The sequence below is a fragment of the Aspergillus oryzae genome, chromosome 7, assembly GCF_000184455.2.
Source record: "Aspergillus oryzae RIB40 DNA, chromosome 7".
Taxonomy (NCBI): Eukaryota; Fungi; Ascomycota; class Eurotiomycetes; order Eurotiales; family Aspergillaceae; genus Aspergillus; species Aspergillus oryzae.
This window is the reverse complement of record NC_036441.1, coordinates 2,718,609-2,737,396: the sequence shown is the minus strand read 5'-3', so window position 1 is coordinate 2,737,396 and position 18,788 is coordinate 2,718,609. Positions and strand designations below refer to the sequence as shown.

At 47.6% G+C, this 18,788-nt stretch overlaps 4 protein-coding genes across 4 annotated transcripts; 2 read left to right on the top strand and 2 right to left on the bottom strand.

Annotated features, from left to right (window-relative positions):
- Window positions 1-6,078: 6,078 nt before the first annotated feature.
- On the bottom strand, window positions 6,079-8,436 carry AO090206000059 (THO complex subunit THO1/HPR1; the record flags this gene model as incomplete). The annotated part of the gene is made up of 7 exons (XM_001826511.3): window positions 6,079-6,502; window positions 6,564-6,877; window positions 6,930-7,079; window positions 7,134-7,817; window positions 7,868-7,986; window positions 8,041-8,119; window positions 8,197-8,436. 7 exons carry the CDS (start codon window positions 8,434-8,436, stop codon window positions 6,079-6,081), a joined length of 2,010 nt encoding a protein of 669 aa, XP_001826563.1.
- Window positions 8,437-8,703: 267 nt separating this feature from the next.
- Window positions 8,704-13,136, top strand: AO090206000058 (RNA helicase aquarius; the record flags this gene model as incomplete). Its single annotated transcript, XM_001826510.3, has 4 exons — window positions 8,704-8,915; window positions 8,972-9,072; window positions 9,134-12,616; window positions 12,685-13,136. 4 exons carry the CDS (start codon window positions 8,704-8,706, stop codon window positions 13,134-13,136), a joined length of 4,248 nt encoding a protein of 1,415 aa, XP_001826562.3.
- A 436-nt stretch (window positions 13,137-13,572) lies between these two features.
- On the bottom strand, window positions 13,573-14,772 carry AO090206000057 (PaaI family thioesterase; the record flags this gene model as incomplete). The annotated part of the gene is made up of 8 exons (XM_023233207.1): window positions 13,573-13,667; window positions 13,730-13,808; window positions 14,017-14,063; window positions 14,129-14,200; window positions 14,276-14,318; window positions 14,371-14,436; window positions 14,646-14,686; window positions 14,742-14,772. 8 exons carry the CDS (start codon window positions 14,770-14,772, stop codon window positions 13,573-13,575), a joined length of 474 nt encoding a protein of 157 aa, XP_023093735.1.
- A 260-nt stretch (window positions 14,773-15,032) lies between these two features.
- Window positions 15,033-16,602, top strand: AO090206000056 (TFIIH/NER complex subunit TFB2; the record flags this gene model as incomplete). Its single annotated transcript, XM_001826508.1, has 3 exons — window positions 15,033-15,162; window positions 15,224-15,311; window positions 15,378-16,602. 3 exons carry the CDS (start codon window positions 15,033-15,035, stop codon window positions 16,600-16,602), a joined length of 1,443 nt encoding a protein of 480 aa, XP_001826560.1.
- Between the last annotated feature and the right edge of the window lie 2,186 nt (window positions 16,603-18,788).

Genomic DNA, 18,788 nt, shown 5'->3' with positions numbered 1-18,788 from the left:
CGACGGCCCTGATCACGTTCAATAAGCGGTCCGCCGGATCTTCCACGGTGGCCACCTTGAGGTAGTGCTAAGAATGCAACAACGGGCACGAAGGAACTGTCACCAATTGATGCGGGACCGGCGGAGACAGGGGACGAATAGCTGTCTCTTTTTGATACAGGGAGTTAACCCAAACGTTAGACGAGATACTAACGCGTAGACTGAACTTTAGAAAATGGAAGATAATAATAATAGTAATAATAATAATGAAGAAGAACAAGAAAAAATAAAAGTAAGTGAAGAGAGGAAAGGGAAAAGAGAGAATAAGAGGCCAGCTGTTTAGAGGGCAAACGATTAAGAGACTTGAAAGGGCCACAGATTGATAGTTCGGCACACGGAGATCTCACACCAGGCTACGATTGTTAACTTATTCCCCGGTAGTAATTAAGGGTGGCAGCCAACGATCACAAGGAGTAGAAGAACAGACGCAATAGTGGGAATGGTGGGTGGAAAGAAGGTTGGGTAGTGACTGGGGATCTCCCTCGACGGGTTCAAGTCTAACGTCGTATCGTATGCGCTAGAACCAACAGTTGTAGCAACGCTGATGGTGGTCACCTAATCTTCTGACCGGTAAACTCTCCCAGAGATGACAGCACCAACAGAATTGTCAAGCTGATACTTTCAAGAGTTGTCCCGAGCGTATATCAAATTATCAAGAGCTTCAAGTGAAGTAACGAGTGTCTTCAGTGAGGGACAGTAACAAGGGAAATAAGAACAAAAAACGAATAAAAAAATTCCAAAAATAAAAAATAAAAATGAGAGAGGAGGGAGGGAGAGCTTGCCAGGATAAACGATATACACTATGGAGGGAAAGAAGCAACAAGAATGACTACGCCGAAGCTAAAGTGGCGATGGAGCACTCCACCTGCATCCAAACAGAGTCAGATGGACCGAGACGGCCGCAGCCCTGCGTAAAGGGACTAGATAAGGGGTAAGGAATGGTTCACGATCCAACTTGCAAGTATGTCCGACTAACTGCTCATTTCAACGCAGGTCGCCTGTCTTCTCAGCGGAGGTTTACAATTCACAGTCATGATTGCATGTAAATTTTCCGAAGTGGAACCTGCGACCAAAACCATCGCATCGCACCGTGCGGGTCAACGAGTCTGGGACACCCTAGTCCGACACCCACAGCCATCCTCCTGGCTAGCCAACCGTTGTTTGAAGGGTAAATAGACCCTTGCTGGCTGGAGCTCATCCGACACCAATGTCGTTTTAGTGAGCACTGGTGCACCATGTGGAAGGGCTACCGACAGCGCTAGTCGTGCGTTGGCTCCATAATCCGCCGGAGACCGGGTTAGATCAAGGACCAAGTCCTCAGCCTAAGAACCACTTAGTTTAGCTGCTACCCACCTCCCATCCGTCCATCCCAAGAGGATACACATGCAAGTAACTCTCTCGGGCAGAAGTTGTCCGCAGGGAGTCAGGGAAAAGCAGGATGCGGGTGAAAATCTGAAATAACCGTTGGTCTCAAGCTGGAGAAGTTCTTCATTCTCCTTCGCAGGATGGAATATAAGTCTATCAGAGTAAAAGGACGAGTCCACCTACGAGGACGATCGATCGACCGTTACTAGCCGGGTCCGCTGTCAACCACGCTCGGGTGCACGCCCATCTCAGGGCGCGCGCAGTAAAGACAGAGCGACCGTATACGTAGCAGTGGTACGTACAGCTTCTCGTACTATGCTAGCCAGAGGGCCACCAGATGGAGCAGCAGGTAAGACCACCATGCCTATCTCAGAATAGTTTAAGAGATAGCCAGGGTTTGCGGAGGAAATGAAGAATGTTTCCGAGTTTCGAGCCTCCTGCGGCCGAAAAGAGAGTGCTATTGAAGACGAGTGCAGGAAAGACCAGAGAGCGGACCATGCACTGGCCGACCTGAACGGTCTTTGAACCGAGCGTGACGCTAAAAATCGTGCAGTCAACGGTTGACTCGGTTGAGTGGCGGCCTCATGTGCTCTCCACTTAGAAGAGGGGGACAAATTGGCCGGGACAGACTAGTAAACGCTTCCATTGGCTCCACCGAGACAACTTGCATGAAACAGTTCAGGGAAATGAGACTGGAGGAGGGAAGTGGATAGAGAAGAAGATGAGAACCAATGTATTGTTTTGACGGGCCAAAGCAAATTAAAGGTAACGTACGTGAATATTAGATAAGATGTTGGAAACCGAAATAAGATTTATGGAAGAACAGGTAAAAGGGAAAGGGACAGAAAGCTGGTAGAAGAAAAATAAAAAAATAAAAAAATAAAAAAATAAAAAAACAAAAAGTAAAAGTAAAAGTAAAAGAATAGGAAAAAGGTTCTGAAGATAGGGGAACCGACAGGTGGAAACAACGACAGTGGGGCATTTATCCAGCAATGAGAGTCAGGAGCAGGACTTGACCTGTTTAGGTATTTAGGGCTAATGGACGTTGAAAGTTAGCCCAAGGTACAAAACTCACTGGGCGATGAAGGTAAGTGTACCTACAGATGAGCGTATGTATGTACTCACGTAAGTCTGTTTGTCTGTCGACTTATCTCTATATCCTGAATTGTATAAGAGGGGGGGGGAGGGTTAATGATATATACATTTAACTATGATCAATAATAAGCCGTAATATTATTACACGCTGTGATTAATCTTGCCACAACTACCGACGATGCAGAAGTGGCTGCAACTAATTGATTCATGTCAGTTGGCATGAATATAAATTTCATCATAAATTGCATGAGTCGTGTACTCCGAAAGTCGGTACCGTGCGGTACCTTAGTATTCCCTGGTGCCTACTACGTATACTACCTAGAGATACAGGTAGGGTATTTACTAGTATATGCCGGAGTCTTCAAGTTACGACGGGATCTTAATCGAATTGCCTTAGCATTGTACCTAGGCATTTCTGTGCCTTCACGCGAAAGGTATCCGTGTACTTAAGAATACCCTCAAACACCAACACAAATCGTAGTAGAAAATAAGAGAGAGTAAGGAAATCAGGCTTCGGGTAGTTCCAGGACCACCTAGACCGGAGTTTAATCCCCATCCGATGCTGACCATAACGCTCAGCTAGTGAGAAACCTATGGAAAGGATCGAAACGGCGTAATGCAGTAGTTCCTCGGTTTATCTTGGCTTTCTTTCTGCCATGTCTTCTTCCTCTGTCAGGTTTTAGTTTTTACAATTTACTTTTTTTTTTTTTTTCTCTTCTCTTTATTTTATTTTGTTGTATTTGATCCGATTTTTAATATTTTTTTCTTCTTTAATTATTATTTAATATTTCTGCCTTTTCAAAACAATAGACGCACCGGATGATTCCCGATTGAGGAATAAGGGGAGGTATCTCCGTACTCTGTATGGATTAGTGATTTGTAGTGATGATGGCTGAGTGCAATAGTTCCAGTCAACTCCTGACTGTCTTGGACTAAGGAAATACCCGACTGGATGTTCCAGGCAAAATCTCGGGACTGAGTAACTCTCAATTGAGATTCCGACGACTGCATTGGATGTGCCGTTTGAATATTTTTATTATTATTAATTTTCTTTTGCCTTTTTGCCTTTATACCTTTAAATTTTTTTTTTTTTACGATTCCTACAGTACTTCGATTTCACCTCTTTTATCCCCTTAATCCCCCCCGCTCCTAACCCCACCCTTTCCACCGAAAAATCTGAAAACGGACTTTTCTCTAGGAAATACTTGTTCGGTATACCCGATAAGTTGGGGGGAGAGGATGGGAATCGCGGCCGATCGAAGGTGAGTGGGTGAGAAGGATGGGGAGGAGCAACTTTAATCTCTTTCAAGGCTTCTCGTGGATGCCAAGAATGCTGGCGGCCCCTTCTAATTTCATTCGGTCTCGACGGACTGCGGTTCGAATCGAAGAATAACTACATCATCATCTCAAGACTCTTACTGCTTCTGTTGGACGGTGGAAACAATTCCCGCTGATAAGTGGATACTGCTATCGATCCCATTACGCAAGCCAACAATTGGCGCTGCAGTTCGGGTGCCAGATTTCGGCCAAATTGTTCCGAATCCAATGAAGTTACTACCTAGAACTAGTAAACGAAATCGGGTAGAAGAAGAAGGGCGGGTAAAAAGGGGGGTGGAAAAAAGAAAAAGAAAAGGAAGCGAAAGGAGGAAAATAAGCACAACAAAAACAACAACAACAATAATAATAATAATAATAATAATAAAATGCATGTATACAATATACATGCATAGCACATACACACCACTCCAAAGTTTATCATGGTCAGGGCCTCATACTTATTTTTTCCATGGCGGCACCCCTGTCGGTATAAAATCAATTGCGCGATTGGTACGTATCATCTCCGATGCAGGTTCCTGCGGGAACCATTGTGGAAAAAGTGTCTGTGCGGGTCGGTTGGTAACAGTGAAACGTCGTTTAGCCCTGACATTCCATCCGTGGACCACGTTCCACTGTCTCCTTTAGGACGAATGAGGAACTGCCTGTATCCTCGATCTACGAATCAGAAGCTTCGCATCCAGACATCTACACTCCCGTAGGTTTCGGACCTAGGTACTTTACATACCGTGCCTAGGTAGGTACGTACAGAACCTGCGTGCTGCCCTCTGTTATGTTAATTTATTATCACTTGCACAGATTGATAGAATAGATTGAAGAGCCCCTGACGAAAAGAAGAAGAAGAAGAAGAAGAAGAAGAAGAAGAAGAAGAAGAAGAAGAAGAAGAATAATAATAAAAGGGCATTTCTCGAACAGGAACCGAACAATTGACCGAAAAGACATGCGAACACCATCAGTGGAGGACTTGCTTCCCTTCACTAAAATTATTCTTTAAACTTTTCAGCTGGGACCTCTCTCGCTTGGAGAGATACTATAAGATTTAGTCTATATACAGGTCAATTCCACCGTGGTTCGGACTTGAACGAGTCATGACCCTCCGACTGTGTAGTAATCATTACCCCAACGACGTGGGCAGAAGTGTAAGAGGTGAACCGGAACAGAACCAGCGCGAACCGAAAGATGATATACCCGGATATTGATACGAGATAGGCACTCCCCTAGCAAAGGAAATAGCCCTAAGTATGTATATACATCGTACTCCGTACATTTTTGCAGACCTAGCAACAACTGTTCCTTCAGGACCTAGGGTAGTCACTTAATTTTACTTAAAAGCTAACTATTAGGTTGACAGAGGGATCAAGCGTCTCCCGAGTTAGGATGGTGAAACGTGGCGTATCAGATCACCCGGATTCCATTGGACCCAGTGATCACACTGTAATCTCGCATGACAGCTATCAAGGGGCATTTCAAAGTAAGGAGGGAGAAATCATTCAGCAAGTTCGGGTGGTATACTTACGATTCTTACGTAGCAGATAGATAGATAGATAGATAGTACAACGGGATCCACGGTTATGCAGGTACGTCCATGTAATATTAGAGTTGTTGATCCCCGAGACATTCGGACCCTCGCCCGTAGCTTATCCGTCCGGCGGCGTGCTCCCTGAGCCGGTCTCAGCAACCGTGGCCACTGGCAAATTCATCCTCGCACCTCAGGCTACGAGGAATTAAACCCCTCCTTGAGGTCACGAAGTGGATTATCAGGAAACCTCCAATTTCCGGTCAGCGGTACCCTTACTATGTCCTTACCCCTCTCGTTATTCGGTTGTCGCCTCCCTGTTGGACCTCAGCTCCTAAGAGTTGCTCCTGCTTGCAGAGTATCTAATAGGGCGGGGAAAACTTCGGGTGTCGCCACGCTGAGGACTAAACTGCACGCCAGATGAGGGTCATCAGATGAGGCCAATCAAAAGGGCTAAAATCCCCCGCCGTAATCTCCCATCACGTCTCGTCATAAGGAACACGCCCCAACTCTTCCCAGAAAACTCAGTCCGCATACTAATGCCCCTTTCATATTTTACGGTACTGCAGGACTCCCGCATAGCGTTGTGACAGTGACGCATACAAGCACATGAAATCATCAATTGGTGTAGCGAATTCAGCATCGATCAGGATCGTAGGGGTTCGTTTTCCGGCGCCACAGAGAGCCAATCATGATAACGCGTTCTCTGGCCGCCTGCGTGGCGTTCTTCATGTGTCTGTTGTTGTTGCTGCTGCTGCTGCGTCCTTCGAGTCCGCTGAACCTTTCTCGGTGGCAACAGTGACATTTCCTTGTTCGGAGCTATTAGACCCATGATCATGCCCCGAACCACCAGACTCGCCCTCGGTTGAGGCTTTCGTCATCGTCTCATGGGCCTGAGGGGTGCCTTCAAGAACTTGGGGAGTGCCTTCGGAAGGCTGTGGGGCCTCAAAAAGCAGCTTTAGATTTTTGCCATCCTCAATCTTGTCGAACGCCGCGAGCTTGCTTTTAGCCGAAAGTCTTAATACACGCCAAGTCTTGCTCGCTTTAGCGCGTGTGGCGTTCTCTTTATCCTCCTTCGTCTGGGCAGTATCCATATCTAACTCATCGTCCATTATGCCCATCATAAACGAATCAGAGGAAGGTACCGCGAACCTTCGGTATTGTCAGCTGGCAACTAATCAGGTTTCCGATGATGATCCGTGGGTGTGCTTACCTTTGAGGTTCCTTAAGCCTCTCAAGACCGGCCAGTGATTCGCCTTCGGAGAGGAAGTTCAAATTTAGCGAGCCCATAGGTGAAGACCGAAGGCGCTTGTTGGCGTAGACTTTAGTTGCATGCTCACGAGCACCGAGGTAGTCCGATACAGAAACAGGAGGTCTCTCAATCAGGGGACAGCCTTCGGCTTTCCAACGGACCCAATTTTTGTCCCTCGACAAAACGGTGTCCACCATTCGATAGTAGAATTTTCCGCCGACGCCTTCCTGCAGATACTCTTCTATCGCCTTTCTCATCTTGACTGCCCATTTAGCCTGCAACTGTTAACAGAATCCATGAATCCAAGTATCGGTGGGTGTCCCCTACATCGTCCTCATTCAACACAAAACCGTAGAGTACAGATTTGTTAGTCAATTCGGCTAGCTTTGCTTTGGCCTTAGGAGTAAGTGAGAGCATGAAATCCAAAAGAATAAGCGCCTGAACCAGAACATGCCTCCGAAACGCTGTGTCATTGACCTACATTTGGGAGTTAGCACAAGCTGCCGAAAGAAAGCCCGACAAAGAACCTACCTCAAGGTCAAACAAATCCCTGCTTGTCAGATACTTCGGGTTGAAACTGCTTGCAATTTCCTGGCCGTCTGAAGTTCTCTTCCGTTTGTTGGATTTTCGAAGCTCTTCGGACGTCTTGCTCGTGCCTGAACTTTCAAGATCTGTGTTAACTGATTTGAAGGCAGAAAGAGTGGCCTCAAGTCCCGTCCTGAATGTGGCGAAGTGTTGGGGGTCAAATATCCTTGTTGGAGCAGAGAAATATGCCTGGAGGCCCCAGAACGTAGGGTAGAGCTTGTTCAAGTCGTTTGCCTTCTCATCAACACCTTCCTCTTGCGAAATGATGACTTTCGGGGCTGCCGGTTGATCTTGAACAGGGGCCTGAGGATCCGCGATAGACGGCGCTTTAGTATCGTTGTTTTCTTGCTGGCCTTCAGTAGTCGTTGGCGGTCCCTGCTCGTCAGACATTACCACATCCGCCTCATCTAACACACTGGTGTCGAGTTCAGGGATTTCGTCGAAAGTAGTGACATTCTCGGTATGATATTCGCCCCGAAGGTTGACGGCGCTCTTGTCTCCTAGCGGAAAACTCTGGAAGAGGAAGATAAAGACACGTCCACAAAATACAGTATCTTCGGCTCGCGAAAGCCTCCGCAGCAACTCGTTGCAGGATCTCAAAATGATTAAACTTTTCTGCTTAAAGTGTTTCTTCGGCGGTGTCAAATAGCTGCGCTAGAGGGATTTCGAGTTGTACATACTTTGGTATTTCGTTCTCTTCGAGACTCGAGATAGTCAAAAACTTTGCGACAGCCATCAATAGTTTGGCTATCAAGTAATTCCTCAATCAGCCAAAATATAAGACCGGGCTCACACTGTTCTGTGGACACGTCAGAATTTACCATCTCAACCGCGAGATCAAATTCCAACCAACCATTATCCGAAAAGATTGATATTATGTCGAGTAGATTCCATATTTGTATAAAGGACGGTTCATCAATGGATGTAGTGGCCTACATTAAGTGTCAATTAGCCATTACTGAACTCCATGAGTAGCCAGAAAGACAATCGCAACATTGAAGCCACTTACAAGCAGACTGTAAAACCTCTCCCTAAATGCAATCTCAACTGCAGCAAATTGCGTCTGTTGACTAAGCCGGCTCGCAACCTGCTCATCATCGCCTTCGACTTTCCAGATCGCTTCTCCTAGGTGTGTTTCTGTCAACGGAGGTTCGATTTGCTTATCCAGTTTGACTAGCTCGGCTCGAGTAAGAAGATTATCAACTAATCTCCTATAGACGTGTATCGATTCAACATCTTCGTCGGCCATCCTTGCGAGCGACAATTCCAAGTAAAGATGGGATGAAGGAGCCGCGGAGATTGTGTTGTAAGGAGCTTCCGCTACAATATAGGATCACGGGGCTATTGTTGCGGCTCTGCGGGTTCTAGCCGCTGGAAGCAACTTCCTTAGCCGCGCGCCAGGAGCTTTCCCATCCCGCCGCGACGGACCACTTGCGCAGATAAATCCGACTCGGGCGCGGAGTGCTTTTTTATACAAACCCAACGTCGAGGAATGGGCCTACAATCACGTCAGGCAATGGCGCACGGCCTTGATTCCAGGCCCAGCGTTGAAGATTTTCGCGAAGACAGCGTGTGGGTGCAGCTAGCCAAAACTCACTGGCTCGAGACACCCAAGGTCCGGAAAGTCAAGCAGGATGTCATTAAGAAGGATATATGGGACCCCCTCGAAGCGGACAATTTCAACTTTCGCTCACTTCTAACATTGGAAAATTTGAATATTTTAGAGAAGTGCGCATTCACTCAGTACGCTTCGTGATATAATGCCTCGACTAACCGGTCATTAGGTTTCTTTGGCCGACCTACACAGAAGATGCCTCGAACTACCATGTACTGCTGCTGGCGCTGATTGTCACTGTCAAGCAGCGGGAACACCTACCGATATGGGGTGCGTCTACCTTTTTCCTGGATATTGTCAATCTTGTGCGAGTTACTTACAGAACATCCAGACATCTTCTCCGACCGACCGGATGATTTTTCCAACCTTTTCCATCGAATTCTATCCATGAGTATCGACCAGTCCCTTCTTACATCGTCGCGCCTGTCCATCGTATCCTTCATAATTAGCTCTTTTCAATCCCTCGAGAATGTTTTGATACGGAAGGAATGTGCACCTCTGGTTTCAATTTCAATCTGGCACAATCTCTCGAGTGACGATGCACGAGAACAGGTGCTCGGAAAGGGCCCAACGTTGAAGAAAGCATGGAGAGCTGCCGCGAAGCGATATGACGCAGCAGACGAAGCGGCCAAAGCAAAGATGAGGTTTGACCGGTCATGGCTCTACACAATGCTTCTCGATTTTCTTCAGAGATTGAACGGCACGGAGAAAGACCAGGTAGATAACCTGCGTTACTGTGAGAGGTTTCTTGAATTCCTAGTGGATTTAGAAAGTCAACTTCCCACGAGACGATATGTCAACACTTTGCTGAAAGACCTCAACATTCTACCAGTCATTCGTTTATCAAAGCTCTACCGTTCTTCGGAGAATGCGCTATTCCGTGACTTGTATAATCTATTAAAACATTTCGCTACATTTTCAATTGATGATTATACAGGAGAGAGTCTGTCACCCCAGGCAGTGTATGATACTCACTGCCAGGAGCTAGCCCACTTGCAGCGAACTTCCATGAAATACTTTAAGGACAAATTGATGATTCTAGCTTTGTCAAATTACGGTTCAATTGAGCAGCGTCCGGAGCTGGAAGGGCAGCTATCTTCTTTAGACGACTCTGAGCTCCGAAGCCTTTGTTCACATCTCGGATTTCGGACAGACTATCCAAAACAATGTCAAATTACGCCCGATCGCCATCTGTATCTAGAAATACTCTTGTCCTTTTACGAGCGCAAGGCACCATTCCAGGATGCTGTATCACGCCTAAGTATTGTTCCGACGGAAGAAAATCTTTACGACCCAGCTTTACTGCGGAATGAAACCTATGACGGATCTAAGCCACTTGCAATTCCAAAATTGAATCTTCAGTACTTGAGCCTCGGGGATTTTCTATGGCGTTCGTTTCTCTTGTATCGATCCGAAGCCTTCTTCCAGATCCGCAAAGATATGGAGACGATTGTCAAGCGTATGCAGCCCCGAGCCAGTCGAGACGGCAAAAGTCTGACTTTTGATGGATTCTCCCGGATGGCTATCCCTATTTCGAAACCTGCTATCATCGAGGTTGCGCCCCCGAAGGTTGGCTTCTCAAATCCAGCTTTTGTCCGAGCTGAGATCGTGATTGAGGTTGGTAGGCTGGCAGACCACGTCCGGATGGAATGGGAGTCGCTCCGGCCCGACGACGTGGTTTTCCTTCTGGCTGTGCAGCCTGGCGCTGCAAACAAAATGGCGTTCCAGGACCCAACCCTAACTGATAGCCCCAGCCTAACGCACCTCAGGACAGCGGAAATTGTGCAGGTACTTGATGAAAACGGCCGTCCATTGCGCGAACCCGTCTCGGGGCAGACCAATGGGCATCGATCGAGGCCACGTATCAGGAGACTCTTGGTTAACCTTGACCCTGATGCCTTCAAAGTGGACAAAGATCGCAGCATGCAGGGAAAGCCAGATATCTATCCGTTGGTTAACGTAGTCGCAAGGAGAAAGGGGAGGGAAAACAATTTCAAGTCTATACTGGAGACTATGCAAAGGCTCATTGTCTCCGACATTGCTCTTCCTTCCTGGCTGCAGGACATCTTTTTGGGCTATGGGGACCCTGCAGGGGCTCGTTACACAGAATTGCCGAACAGACTTAAGTCAGTCGATTTTCGCGATACGTTCTTGGACTGGCAGCATCTGATAGAGAGCTTCCCGGGGACAACAATTGAGCCTTCTGGCGAGGAGACATCAAGCTTCGGTCCCCCATATGTGCTTGAATACGTCGAAGATTCCCAAAAAACGCCTTCGACGAATGCCTCCAAGAAGCGGCGGAGAGACCAAACTGAGAAGAAGGACAAATCGTCCTACTCACTCCGCGTTTCAACATATAAGCCGCCTAATCCAGGCCCTTACCCTGTTGATGCGCCCAAACTAAACTCTGTCCGGTTTACACCAGCTCAGGTGGAAGCCATCGCATCTGGAACACAACCTGGGTTGACTATTATTGTCGGACCTCCCGGAACTGGAAAGACGGATGTTGCAACGCAAATCATTAATAACCTTTACCATAATTTTCCCAATGAGCGCACGCTGTTGGTTGCGCACAGCAACCAGGCATTAAACCAACTTTTCCAAAAGATAGTCGCACTGGATATCGACGAACGCCACCTTTTGCGCCTTGGTCACGGTGAAGAAGAGTTGGAGACTGAGTCAAGCTATAGCAAATATGGCCGGGTTGAATCGTTCCTCGATAACCGTAACTTTTATCTCTCTGAAGTTACACGGTTAGCATCATCTATTGGAGCACAGGGCGCCCATGGAAACTCTTGCGAGACCGCCGGGTACTTCAACACCGTCTATATCCAGCCTGCATGGGCTAAGTTCTGGGACCAGGCCCGCACCGAAAATATCTCTCTTGAAGAGATCATTGCAGCCTTCCCATTTCATGCTTACTTTTCCAATGCCCCGCAGCCCGTATTCGACTCTTCGAGTCCTAAGGAAGCAGTGCTAGATGTAGCAGAAGGTTGCCAACGGCATATCGACAAGATATTCTCAGAGCTAGAAGATATCCGGCCGTTTGAGATCTTACGGCAACCGAAAGATAAGGCTAATTACCTCCTGGTGAAGGAGGCCAGGATCATTGCAATGACATCCACACATGCAGCAATGCGCCGTCAGGAGATCGCTGATCTTGGCTTTCACTATGACAATGTTGTGATGGAAGAAGCCGCACAGATCACAGAGATCGAAAGCTTCATTCCCTCCGCCTTGCAAACCATGAAGGATGGCCAGCTCCCATTGAAACGCGTGGTACTCTGCGGCGATCATCTTCAGAATTCCCCAATCATCCAAAACCTTGCATTCCGACAGTACGCGCATTTTGAACAAAGTCTTTTCCTTCGCCTGGTAAGACTGGGTGTCCCTGTAATTATACTGGATCAGCAGGGTCGTTCGAGACGGAGCATCGCGGAACTATTTCGGTGGCGTTACAAGCAACTGGGAGATTTACCAGTCGTTGAGACAGCCGATGAGTTCAAGCAGGCGAATGCTGGGTTTCAGTTCGATTACCAATTCATCAACGTTCCTGATTACCAGGGCGCAGGTGAACGGGAGCCTACTCCTCATTTCATTCAAAACCTGGGTGAAGCAGAATACGCCGTAGCCCTCTTTCAATACATGCGGTTGCTTGGCTACCCAGCGTCGAAGATATCCATCCTTGCTACCTATGCGGGTCAAACAGCGCTGATAAAGGATGTCTTGAACCACCGATGTGCCAAGAATGCCTTGTTCGGCATGCCCAAGATCGTGACTACCGTGGACAAGTATCAGGGCGAACAAAACGATTGTAAGTCGAATTTCGTTTATCTCTTCGTGAATTTGTTTGCGAAGCCCTTTACTGACTTGGAGCTACAGATGTAATTCTCTCGCTCACACGAACTCGCACTGTTGGTTACTTACGTGATGTCCGTCGTCTAACGGTTGCACTTTCTCGTGCCCGCCTGGGCCTTTACATACTAGGTCGGCGCGAGGTATTTGAGTCGTGCTATGAGCTTAAGCCAGCATTTGACCTATTATTTCAACGCCCTGACAAGCTAATGCTTGCCCCGGGCGAAATGTTTCCTACCACGCGATCGCTGGACGATGAGATTCAAGGCACACCGATGGAAGGGGTGGAACATCTTGGCCAATACGTGTTCGAAATGACCCAGGCTAAGCTCAAGGCAATAGGCGAGCAAGATATTATGGTTGAGGATGCGATGCCCAATGATGAAGAAGGTCTAGTGGATGAGGACGAGATCATGCTTGGTGCAGGTGAAGAACCAGATGAAGACCCTCTGCACGAACACGTCTTCACCGGGGCGTAGATCTCTTGCGGTCCAAGTAGTACAAGTGCTTTTTTGTCTTGTGTAATGATTGAGGATCGTGAGACCATTGACTCGATATAGTTGTAAAATGCTCAATGATCGTGGCGTTGTGCCTTCGTGTTTTCATGATTGTTGGTATAAAAATAAAAATGGCGGGATTTTAAACTGAATAGGCTGGAAGACGACTGTTCGAGTTCTGATTTTTATTGGCTACATACTACAGTGAATTGGCCTTGCAATGTGTATCTGATAACGCTCTCGTTGTATGGGTAGCTTGCAAAAAGCCCCACGGCTAGCTTAATATAGTTATGCGAGATGACTGAAGAACTCGTAGCTTGCGCGTAATATCAACTAGTAGTTTCTATACTGTCTATAAATAACAGCGCTTGCGTCCCTAGCGGGGTCCAAGTATATATATAGGTGAATGACCTGATGTTTAGTCTTCACCATATAACACTTTCTGTTCATGACTGCCGCCCGCCAAGCTCCTCGACGATGTTCTGCGGGTCCTTCCAGGCGAGTGCAATATATCTATTGGGGGGTTAGCGCAGTTCTTATCCCCGATGTGGTTAAATCGCGTGAAGGATACATACTTGGTGTGACTACCGCGGGCAACAATTTCGCCTTTACTATTGATGAATTTGATAGATGTATATGCGAGCGTTTTGCCGACTGTTGAATGAGTTAGACATTGCGTTTAGTGACTGAAAGGGCGACTATGAATGTCTCTATACGACCCGCATAATTGGATTGATATATTGATGACTGAGGAACCTACATTTATCACAGCTAGCTTCCTGTAGCGATGTTAGCATGCGCGGACCCAGCAGCTAAATGTTGGGCCTGTTAATTTTCAGGCATCGGGTCTTGATTAACATACGGCCAAAATTTTATCTCCCACTTTACCTCCAGAGCTCAGATACGTCACTAAATCGACAGTCAGAGACTCATACTGCACGTTGGAGATCAATGTGGCTTGTATTGTAGCTTACCATTGAGATCGGTCGACACTCCCGTAGCAAACAGACCACGCGAGGCGACAGCTAGAGAACCGCCAAGGTCCACTGCAACATCAATGAAAGCCTGTAAGTGGGATGACCAGGATGAGACAAGAATAATATGTGGTCATGCTTGCATACCCATGCTAGCAATAGTACCGCCATGGAGAATGTTCAGACGATTCTGTCTCGAAGGTTAGTCGACTGGGTCGCCATACTCAAGATTGAACCCTTACCGTATGCTCTTTCTGTATATCTAGCTCAAAGTTCACCAGACCAGGCTTCGCGGCAGTCACACGAAGCTAGAACCGTTAGTAAAATCCCAGCTTGTGGTCAATGTTTACGAAAGCTAACGGAATGAACAATTCCCATTCTTCACCAAGATTGATGCCACTGTATCCTATCGAGATAGGCAGATGGGGTATGATAGACCTTACATTATCTAATAGTCTTTCACAGCGAACAAAGTTTCAGTAACAACATCTTCATAGCCATGGATTCTGTCACTTACCGAGGCTCCAGCCCCGATGTAGCCCGAAAGGACTCCCAGACCTAGGGGGAACGATAACATCAGTTGAAGGAATGAAGCAATAGCAGTTGTACTTACTCACCGATCTAACAAATCGCAAAGCCGTCATTTTACCAAGGAAGCTATAGGTGAAAAAGATTTGTACGTAGAAGGTTGCGGAGACAAGAATATAGTAGTTAAATTATACAGAACAAGTCCCGTGTGATGATCACCTCGGACTGCGCTCCGAAGCCGCTTTGGTCACCGGAGCAAATCTTATCCATTCCCATCAAGATTGATCTCTCGTATACGGAGTATCGCGCCTCAGCCAACCTTTGTGGCTCACATCATGTTGCTGAGGTGACAGCTTCTATTTTACCCGCAGGCAATATGGCCATGGCTGTCGCTCCCTCCCGTCCATTTGATTATCTGGAAAGCCTGCCTGGAACGACTTTCTACAAGCTCTACCAGCAGCCATCTACCGCCCTCGCCATCTTCAGGCGCATGTTACCTGACCTAGGTGCGCACTTGCTTCTACTCTTGACACACCTTGTGGTAATGGGAAATAACGGATAATCTAGCAAAATGTTTCGTCATGGCGCTTCTATATCTTAAAGACCCTCTCCCAGCAACAGATCTGGAGGCCTGGGTCAAGGCAGAAAGCTTGAAGTGAGTGGTGACTTTGAAAACCCTCGTGATTTACGGATTGAATGGCTGACGGGCCCTATCGCGAAGGGAGCGAGATAATGCATTGTCAATACTGGGTCGACTCCATATTCTATCCAACACCGTGATCACAGATAACGTTCGTGCGTACAAAGTCACCGATCCGTTTGCCTCATCGCTCCGTCAGGCTCTGACGGGCGCTGAAAAGACGCAGTCCTTTGGTGTACTCTGGCATATATCAGATGGAGCAGCCGTTTCCATAGCTGAACTGGACGAGTACGCCCGGCGTCAGTGGGAGGGGGTATTGGGATACATGGTCGGAACCAGCGGACTTGGTATTCAGCGCGATGCAAACCTGAGCAAAGGCGTGAAGCAACTTTTGCAGGCTGGGCATCTTGTCGAAATCCGGGATCGTCGCGTGGAGATCACACAAGATGGATTCGCTTTTGTTCTACAGGATGTCAGCACCCAAGTTTGGCACATCCTTATGCTCTATGTTGAAAGCGCGGACGCAATCGGAATGAGCAGTGTGGAGGTCCTCTCGTTCGTTTTCTTGCTGAGCAGCTTGGAGCTTGGAAAAGCATACGATAAGAAGCACCTGACATCAAACCAACTCCGTACTCTGACGGACCTGGCGGATTTTGGCATTGTCTACCAAGATTCCCCGGATGCCAGTCATTTCTACCCCACTCGCCTCGCCACTACTCTTACCTCCGACTCCAGCGCTTTGAGCAACCCCATTTCAGGTTCCCTCTCCGGTCCCTCTGGCACAGGCTCAAACAAGGCGGGATCTGGATTCATCATCGTCGAAACAAACTACCGACTGTATGCATATACCTCTTCGCCGTTGCAGATCTCTCTTATTGCACTTTTCACTACACTTAAATACCGCTTTCCCAACCTGATCACCGGCAAAATTACCCGCCAGTCGGTGCGCCGCGCCATAGAGATGGGTATCACTGCCGACCAAATTATCTCGTATCTGGCTACCCACGCTCACCCTCAGATGCGCAAACATAATGTCTCCCGATCTACGTCTAATCAGGCCGGAATACCGCCATCCGTTCTGCCCCCGACTGTCACTGATCAGATTCGGCTTTGGCAACTGGAACGAGATCGCGTCAAAGCAACCCCTGGCTTTTTGTTCAAGGACTTCGTTAGCTTGGCAGAATATGAGGCTCCATGTCGGTACGCTGAAGAGATCGGGGTTCTCGTCTGGAAATCAGATCGAAAGCGGATGTTCTTTGTAACGAGGCATGAGCAAGTTGCAGCTTTCTTGAGGAGTAGGAAATAGATTAGTGCAAAACACGGACTGGGACATGATTGGCATTAGCATTCTGAACAGATGGTGTTCTAAAAAAGGCGCAAAGAGGTTGGGTGTAAGTCTGGCGTTAATGGGAACTCTGCGAAAACGATTGAATTTAGCATGTTATACTGGGGTTCTCATCACATATGTAGTCTAGTTAGTGGTTCATTTAAATACAAACCCTGTCGAGCTTCCAGGAGCATTACAAACATACTTTCAGCAATTTGTAACTCTCGTTTCGTAAACAATTCGAAGCCTTTTCCCGTATACCATAAACAAGACCTCCAGCTCCTAGATGAACAAGTGCGTCTCACCAGCGTCCTAGTAATTCCGGGGCCGTTCATAGTGCTACAGCCAGAATATCTCTAGTCAGGCTATCCTCATTATATGCCAGCAGGACAGGTTTCATCATACTGGCGAGCAAGCGACAAGGCTTCACCAGGGATCGTAGATCGACATTCTGGACCATAGGCGGTGGCGATCCAAGTCAATGCCTGCGATCATCCGTCTTTTCGATACGCCGACGACAAGGCATCATACCATCCACCCATCTCCAAATTTGTTAATGTATTCGCATCGGAACTTTCGTAGACTCCCGCTCGCTTCATCGTTCATGCAAACATTTTCGAGGACCATGAAGGCCCGTTTGATCCGGTAACCCGCCTCGTTTGAATCCGGATGCCCTAACGGGCGAGAATAACTTGACAACATACCGAATCCCGTTGCGATGTCCGGCTCATGGAAGGAGTCCTCATAGTGGAAAGCATTGACGAGGGTGACGAATCTACCGAGCCAGTACTGTTGAGGCTGAGATTCACTGACCTGTGAAACCCAGTCGGCATGGATTGTTAGCCCTGGCTTCTTCAACTTCGAACGGAACCCAATGGGGTGGTTCCTCGACAATACCATTCTCCCAATTTGATCCCTATGCCGTTGATTCCCTGTATCTGGTAGGGGGCTTAGCCTTGTCGCACATCGGCTCGGGGCCTTAGGACGCTTAGCGGGTGAAAATGCATCGGCTTTTGCTCTGGTCTCAAGCTTTAGGTTCTCGAAGCCGCTGGTCCATCGGAGACTCTTCTTTACGTATTCCATTCTGTCACGTTTTTGGAGTGTGTTTCCTATCGCTTTTTGGTTCGCAAGTTGGAAATCCTCCAGCAATCGATGGTGTGTTGGCAACTTTCCTTTGGGAACGGTGTGGTATTCAACTCGCTCTTTCCTCAAAGGTAGCACCTTGACAGACCCGGAAATCGGGCCACTAACATTGAGGTGGCCATTCTTGACGCAGTCATTCCCCTGTGCTCCTGTTTCACGCCGTGAGATAAATGCTGATATAGGATCAAACAGTCGAGTGGCCGGTCGACTTCTGGCATCAGGAGATGCTAGCAGGCTGCTTGGACGGACGGTCCTTAGTACAGTGACACAGGAGACAGGAGTATCATTAGCCGGATGTATGCTGTTAGAGAATATTTTTGAGGATAACTCTGTTGTAGCTCTCCGGATGTGGTGACCATCGCTGGTTCTCTGGCAATGAGTCTGGATCTGAAACCCAGGGTTTGAAGTCGCGTCGGTGTCGAACATTTGTCTTTCAGAACCGAGTCTCTGTAGATCCGTACGGCGGATAAAATCTTTTCTTTCTTCTTCCTTATCCAAATTCGCTTTGTAAACCCTGCCTGCATCTTTGTCTATGTCCACACATTGTCTCCCTAAGGAAGATAGCACACTTCTTCTGCTTTCTTTTCGATACACTTCATGGGAGTACAGATCTCCTGCCGGGGACTTTGCAGGTGTAGGAATCCTTGAGAATATTTGTGTCGAAGAGTAACGTAAGCTTGTCTGACAGCGGGAGGTCGAGGCTCTATGCTGGGCCCTTAAGTTGGGCTCCTGTTCCTGTAACCTACTACTGATGTTAAGGCCTCTTGGGTCGTTGTTGACGGTGTTGTATCTCGATGAATTTTTCTCAGATAGTGGCATGAAACTTTGGCGGCAGGCATGGACGATTGGTTGCCATTGAGACGAATGGCAGACGCCGGTAGTGGTGGGTGGAAGCGGACTGCTCCTACGTGCTTCTCTGTTGGTGTTGCTCCCGGTAGTTATGTCTTTGTTGTCCTCGAGTCCCCATTGATCGTGTCGCACACCGAATGTGCTCTTGAGAATCTGTAGAGAGCCCATCAGGG